Source organism: Balaenoptera musculus, chromosome 17, assembly GCF_009873245.2.
Source record: "Balaenoptera musculus isolate JJ_BM4_2016_0621 chromosome 17, mBalMus1.pri.v3, whole genome shotgun sequence".
In the NCBI taxonomy this organism is placed as follows: domain Eukaryota; kingdom Metazoa; phylum Chordata; class Mammalia; order Artiodactyla; family Balaenopteridae; genus Balaenoptera; species Balaenoptera musculus.
The window spans coordinates 29,758,701-29,766,374 of NC_045801.1; the positions used below are offsets into that span (position 1 = coordinate 29,758,701).

A 7,674-nucleotide genomic window follows, 5' to 3' on the forward strand; every position below is an offset into this window, starting at 1 on the left:
TGTTGAATAATGAAGATGGTAATCCCAAGAGTGAATTAAAAAGACAATACTTTACACTAATTCTTAACTAATATTAACTTATTCCAAAGACCAATCTCTTCACAATCTCCATTAAAATGGCTCTTGTTACCAAAACAAAACTAAACTAAAAAGCCAACAATGAGATATCACCTCACACCTGTTAGTGTGGCTATTATCAAAAAGACAAGAGTGGGGACGGCGGCGCGCGCGCTGAGGGGCTGCCAGCGGTCTCTCGAGTGGGCTGGAGCCAGGCCGCGGCTGCTCGCTCCGGACGGCCGCGCCATGGCGGAGGAGGAGCTCGAGGCGTTGAGGAAGCACAGGCTGGCCGAGCTGCAGGCGAAGCACGGGGACCCTGGCGATGTAGCGCAACAGGAAGCAAAGCAAAGGGAAGCAGAAATGAGAAACAGTATCTTAGCCCAAGTTCTGGATCAGTCAGCCCGGGCCCGATTAAGTAACTTAGCACTTGTAAAGCCTGAGAAAACTAAAGCAGTAGAGAATTACCTTATACAGATGGCACGGTATGGACAACTAAGTGGGAAGGTATCAGAACAAGGTTTAATAGAAATCCTCGAGAAAGTAAGCCAACAAACAGAAAAGAAAACAACAGTTAAATTCAGCAGAAGAAAAGTAATGGACTCTGATGAAGATGACGATTATTGAATTTAAGATGTCTAGAGACTGGGACTTAATGGAGCAATTCTAGGACAGAGAATACTTGGCAGAAGTTAAGATCTTGATGGGATGTTTACTTTGTTTACTGTCTATATGCCTTTTAAAAATAAACTTGTTATGCAAAATAAAAAAAAAAAAAAAAAAAAGACAAGATATCAAGCTGGTAAGAGAATGCTTGTACAGTGTTGGTGATAATGTGAACTGGTACAGCTACTATGGAAAACAGTATGGAGATTTCTCAAGAAATTAAAAATAGAACTACCATATAATCCAGCAATCACACTTCTGGCTATAAATTCCAAGGAAATGAAATCATTATCTTGAAGAGACAGTTGAACTCCCATGTTGACTGTAGCATTATTCATAATAGCCAAGGTATGAAAACAACCTAAGTGGCCATCAACAGATGAATGGATCACAAAAACGTGAGATATATATATATGTATGTATGTATATAATGAAATATTATTCAGCCTTAAAAAGGAAGAAAATTCTGTAATGTGCAGCAACATGGATGAATCTGGAGAGCATTATGCTAAGTAAAATAAGCCAGACAGAGGAAGGCAAATACTGCATGGCATCATTTATATGTGGAATCAAAAAAATAAAATAAAATCTTAGAAACTGAGAGTAGAAAAGTGGTTGCCAGGGGTGGGAGGAAAAGGAAATGGTTGGTAAAAATGTACAAATTTTCAGTTACAAGATGCATAATATCTGAGCATCTTCCTTGACTTACATCGTTAGGTCCCAATAAACCCATCATAAGTTGAAACTACCATTGTCGAAAATACATTTAATACATCTAACCTAACAAACATTATAGTTTAGGCTAGTCTAACTTAAATGTGCTCAGAACACTTGTGGTAGCCTACAGTTGGGCAAAATTATCGAACACAAATCCTATTTTACAATAAAGTACTAAATAGCTCATGTAATTTACTGAATACTATACCGAAAGTAAAAATCAGAATGGTTGTATGGGTACAGAATAGTTATTTACCTTCATGATTGCATGGTTTACTGAAAGCAGTGGCTAGCTGCCAGTGCCTAGCGTCATGAGAGTATTATACTGAATATCATTAGCCAGAGAAAAGATCAAAATTCAAAATATCATTTCTTCTGAATGCATATCACTTTCACACCATTGTAAAGCTGAAAAATCATAAGTCGAACCACGGTTAAGTGGAGGACCATCTGTATTTCATGGTGACTATAGTTGATAACACTGTATTGTACAGCTGAAATTTGCTGAGAGTAGAACTTAAATGTTCCCACACACACACAAATGGTAAATATGTGAGGTGATGTATGGGGGGAATTTTTTCATAATATATACCATAATATATACGTATATCAAATCATCATGTACACTTAAATATCTTACAATTTTATTTACAATTATACTTCAGTAAAGCTAAAGGAAAAAAAAGAATGCTATTAATGACAGCTTACAATTATTCTTTGTTAATGAGGCTGATCTTTGACTGCCATATTATATCACATATCACATCACTGACCACCCACCCCACAAAACATCCCCATCAAAATCCCACCTATTAGGCACTGAATTATGCACCCTCAAAAGCCATATGTTGAAGCCCTAACTCCCAATGTGACTGTATTTGGAGATAAAGTCATTAAGGAGGCAATAAAGTTATAAGAGGTTGTAAGGTTGGGACCAAAATCCAATAGGACTGGTGTTCTTATAAAAAGAGGAGAGACTCCAAGAGAACTCATGCACAGAGGAAAGGCCATGTGAGGACACACTGAGAAGACAGCCACCTGCAAACCAAGGGGAGAGGCCTCAAGAAAAACCAAACCTTCCAACACTTGATCTTAGACTTTTCAGTCTCTGAACTGTGAGAATTAAATTTCTGTTACTTAAACCACCTAGTCTATGGTATTTTGTTATGGTAGCTTTAGAAGACTAATCACCATCCTGCACAAGATTCCCATCACCTCCTCCATGTAACCTTACCGTCCTGACTTACCATTGGTACCCTCCTCCGCTGAATTTCTACAGTAAAAATAACTTGAGATTTAATAGAACTTTTAAATAAAATACTTTAACTTTTTTCAAGTGAATAATCTCATCAATTGATTGTAAATCTCTTGAGATGAGAGTTCATGCTATGTATTTCATCCTTTTATTCCTCAAAATTGCATGTATAGTAGTTATTCAGTAAAGGATTCTGTTAATGGTCCTTTTTTAAATTTTTTGATTATTAAAATCTGACTCATCTCAGAATCACAAGAAAGTTTTTATGAGTTTCACTAGTGAGAATTCTTATATTACTTGGAAGATTTCTCAATTATATTAAATTTCTCTTAAAGATGTGATTGCTATACTATAAATTACTATCTATCATATTTCTAAGATAACTGTGTTTCTGTGATTTTTCTCAATGTTTAAAGAAGGTAGAAAAAAGGAATCAGGGCAATTTATCTGTCTTAATTGACTTCATAATTTATCTGATTAATTCTCCATTCACTGCAGTTTGCAAAGTGACATTTAGTCAAAGTTTTAATTAGGGAAGTAAAACATCTGTTTTAAATATGACAGCTTTATTTTGTGATGAACTTAATGATTTGGGATGAATAGCTATGGGTTTCTTTTACAACAAAGAGAAAACATGGGCTCATTTTCAATCAGGAGTCATACCTAGAATTATATCGAAATAGTCTGAACTCTTCCATACATATATTCATTAAAATAAAAGGGACAGGGCCCTGTGTTTCTCTATCCCTGTTTGTGTGTCTTTGTGTATCTCTCGCTATCTTTCTCCTCTCTTCTCTCAGACTCTACTCCTGCTAGTTCTGTCAATCTGTGTTTGTCCCTGAAAACACACTTACTTTCCTCCTAGATATGTAGGCAAAATACTCCTGAAAGTTCTTGGTTCTCTAGCTTGTTCTGAAATTACATTATTAAAAGCTTACTGAGCAAAACTCAACATTGATCAAATGGAAAAAGTAAGCACCACGAAGTTACAGCTCCAAGCAAAACCACTTTATGAGTGTGTGGCTGGACTGCACATTAATGACACCAGTGCCCAGGTGGCCAAATTTATGTCCACCCTCTTGATCTGATCATACAGAGCAGGGGATGAATTGGTAATGAATCAGGCAGAAAACAGATGGTGACGCCATGTGTGTTTGCTGCTGAAAACCTACAAAGGGGAAACATTAAATATGTGTCTTTAAATTTAAATTAGTGCATTTCAAAAACACAGACGGTTGAGCTTTTGAAAATAGGCTGGCTGAATGTGTTTCATCTTATGGTTTTGAACTCTGATGTGTTCTGCGGAATAGCAACAGGCAAAATGGATGGTATGTTAGTTACCCTTTCTTTAGCTCCTCAATATCAGTGGTGCTCCACTATAATTAGGTGCTTGTGTGCAGTTCTTTGTCATTAAATTTGCTACACCCTAATTAGGAAATTTAGAAAATTCAAAAGACCACCATCTAAAAATTGGCACCAATTATTAAATATATTTTCTAGATTATATGATTTTTTTAACTCCACAGTACTGATTGAGTTTAGTGTGGACATAATAGGTTTTTAAAACATTATTTTGATGCACAAACAGTATTTTATAAAAATTAATTAAAATATATAACATTTTACTGGCTGTACATATACTTCATCTGTACTGAAGATATTTGGACCTGACTCTATCCAGAAATGATTATTTCTTTGATTTATACTCTGAGACAAATAAAACTGGTGCTCAAATGCCAATCCAAACACATTCCAGAATAATTTGGGGGAAAAGCTACCACAAAGTCACCCTATGATTCTGTGAGGGCCTTGGATGATTTAATATAAAACTACATATAAATGAGTGTAGTTGAAGGTTGGGTAAAGTTTATAGCGAGTCCAGAATCTGGTCTGGACTCCTTAGACAATGGAGTCACAGGAAATTGGGGCCCAGATAAAAGAAGGATAGGAGTGGTTTTCTCCCCGCCACCTCATATCCCACATCTGCTCTGCATAAATCTCTGGGCTATTATTACCTGAGCAATTCCTTCTGTGTTCTTCCAGGTAAAACTCAAACTGTTCAAGTTCAAGGCAGGCTCAATTTATATCTTGGACATGCCCGAGTTTATCTAAAGTGGCAGAATCTCTTAGAATTTCTATACTACTGTATGGACTTATTTCTTAAATATAATCTCTCCCTTCCTTTTGGTTTGGTGGTGGTGATGATGATGATAATGATTTTGGGAAAATTTATTATAACTTAAAAAAAACCCTTTTGTACAAAGGTATTAAAATCTTTACCAAGTGTCCTCACTCAGGAAATATGTTAAGTGGCAAACATTTTCACAAGCCTAGGAGACAAGGGGAAGATGAGATGCTAACGGAACCTTCCCAGAGGGTCCTGATTCTACTCTCCCTCCCAGATTCCCACCCTCCCTTCCTGCCCCTCATATTCTCTGTCTTTCTTTCTGTCTTTCTCTCTGTCTCTGTCTCTCTTTCTCACTCTGCCAGCCCCTCTGTTTTCCCGTAATCTGTCTCAACTTGAGAAAAACAATTCAGGGAAAGTTATGGTCCATGATTTTTGTTGGAAATTATATGTTATTCAAAGCAGAAAAAACTCAAAAAGAACAATAAGAATCTTTGCCTCTTGTCACTGTTTCAAATGTGCAAAGTTACCAAAATTAAGGTTCCAAACTGTCTCAGTCTGAGCAGCTGAAAGCGCAGGTTCATAAAGTTTACAACAGAAATAGGAGACCTTGATGGATTGACTTATGGAGGTGCTTCTGCTCTGTGATCCAAAAAAAACATTGGTTACTCCCATTATTAGACTGAGCAATTCAAACTTATAATTAGGTTATAAGTTCCCTGAAGACAGGGCTCTTGGGTTTAAAACATTGCTTTCCAAGATCACTTAACATAGGACTTTGCATATAATAAATAATGTTTCTGCAGAGCTTTATTATTTTTTAAATTGGGCCCCTACAAAGATCATGAGGTACAACAAGCAAGTAGTGGTATTCCCATTTGACACAACAGGAAACAGGCTGAGTGAGTGAATTTATCCAAGTCCATGGTTCTTTTTATACCAGGCTATCAACTAATATTTGTTCAGGAATGAATCTGAAATTGGCAGCCAAAATGGCTTACAAATCTGTAGAGGTGTTTCCTCCAGGCTATCACAACTAAATTTAAGCCCTGTTTCCATCATTTTATTCAAAGTTTTGACACCAAAACTTGGTTCTGTTTAATTTAAATTAAACATAAAAAGCATTTATAAAGCATATCTAACACTAAAGGTCAAGCAATATAACTCAAATTGAGATAAATAAGTCCTGCCTTTGTACATTCCTCATTCATTCTCAAAACACTTATGATGTCTTATTATATGCCAGTGCCTGCACTATGCATTGGGAGGGAGGACACATGGAAAATACATGGTCCATGTCCTCAAGCATGAACTTTAGTAATGAAAACAGACCTGCAGAGATATACTTGGGCACTTTGACTACAAAGTGTTAAAAGTGAGCTGTGAACAAATTACTCTGTTAAAACAAAGAAAGCTTCTGCCACCATTTCCAAAGAAACCAGTTCTTGTCAATTCAATAGTCCCGGTCTTACGTATTTACTTTGGGATATGTCACTATAAAGTTCTTCCCCAAGTCCAGGGAAGATTTGTTGTTTTCCTGCAATGTTAAGGTGGTTCAGTATGATTTGCAAAGTTGGATAGTTGGTGTTTGCCCACAGTGCTGATTCCCAGGCAATGTTTTTTGAAAGAATGGAATAAGGGAGCACTTCCCATGTTCAATACCATTGCATTTAAGGATTCACTGGGGTTTACATTTCTTCTTGGAAAATTCAAATACGGCTTAAGGGTTTTTGTAGTCTAAATACAATCTTTGATATACAGGCACATAATTTTAGGTTAATACCTTTAACAAAGATGGAGGCATCATTAAATATTGAAAACTAATATTTAAAAACTTTTTTTTAACACCTTCACTGGAGTATAATTGCTTTACAATGGTGTCTTAGTTTCTGCTTTATAACAAAGTGAATCAGTTATACATATACATATATCCCCATATCTCTTCCCTCTTGCATCTCTCTCCCTCCCACTCTCCCTATCCCACCCCTCTAGGTGGTCACAAAGCACCGAGCTGATCTCCTTGTGCTATGCGGCTGCTTCCCACTAGCTATCGGTTATTACATTTGGTAGTGTATATATGTCCATGCCACTCTTTCACTTTGTCCCAGCTTACCCTTCCCCTTCCCCATGTCCTCAAGTCCATTCTCTGGTAGGTCTGCGTCTTTATTCCCGTCTGGCACCTAGGTTCTTCATGACCTTTTTTTTTTTTTTTTTAAGATTCCATATATATGTGTTAGCATACGGTATTTGTTTTTCTTTTCCTGACTTACTTCACTCTGTATGACAGACTCTAGGTCCATCCACCTCACTACAAATAAATCAATTTCATTTCTTTTTATGGCTGAGTAATATTCCATTGTATATATGTGCCACATCTTCTTTATCCATTCATCTGTCATTGGACACTTAGGTTGCTTCCGTGTCCTGGCTATTGTAAATAGAGCTGCAATGAACACTGTGGTACATGACGCTTTTTGAATTATGGTTTTCTCAGGGTATATGCCCAGTAGTGGGATTGCTGGGTCGTATGGTAGTTCTATTTTTAGTTTTTTAAGGAACCTCCATACTGTTCTCCATAGTGGCTGTATCAATTTACATTCCCACCAACAGTGCAAGAGGGTTCCCTTTTCTCCACACCCTCTCTAGCATTTATTGTTTGTAGACTTTTTGATGATGGCCATTCTGACTGGTGTGAGATGATATCTCATTGTAGTTTTGATTTGCATTTCTCTAACGATTAATGATGTTGAGCATTCTTTCATGTGTTTGTTGGCAATCTGTATATCCGCTTTGGAGAAATGTCTATTTAGGTCTTCTGCCCATTTTTGGATTGGGTTGTTTGTTTGTTTGTTTTTTA

General features: G+C 36.8%; 1 protein-coding gene across 1 annotated transcript; it reads left to right on the forward strand.

Moving 5' to 3' along the window:
- The first annotated feature begins 214 nt into the window (after positions 1-214).
- On the forward strand, positions 215-810 carry LOC118883476 (programmed cell death protein 5-like). The gene has a single exon (XM_036830368.1). The coding sequence runs from the start codon at positions 304-306 to the stop codon at positions 679-681; it is 378 nt and encodes a 125-aa protein (XP_036686263.1). The 5' UTR covers positions 215-303; the 3' UTR covers positions 682-810.
- The last annotated feature ends 6,864 nt before the right edge of the window (positions 811-7,674 follow it).

What these genes read in the sequence shown, in the direction of transcription:
- LOC118883476 (XM_036830368.1), top strand. Translation starts at nt 304, where the DNA reads ATGGCGGAGGAGGAGCTCGAGGCGTTGAGGAAGCACAGGCTGGCCGAG.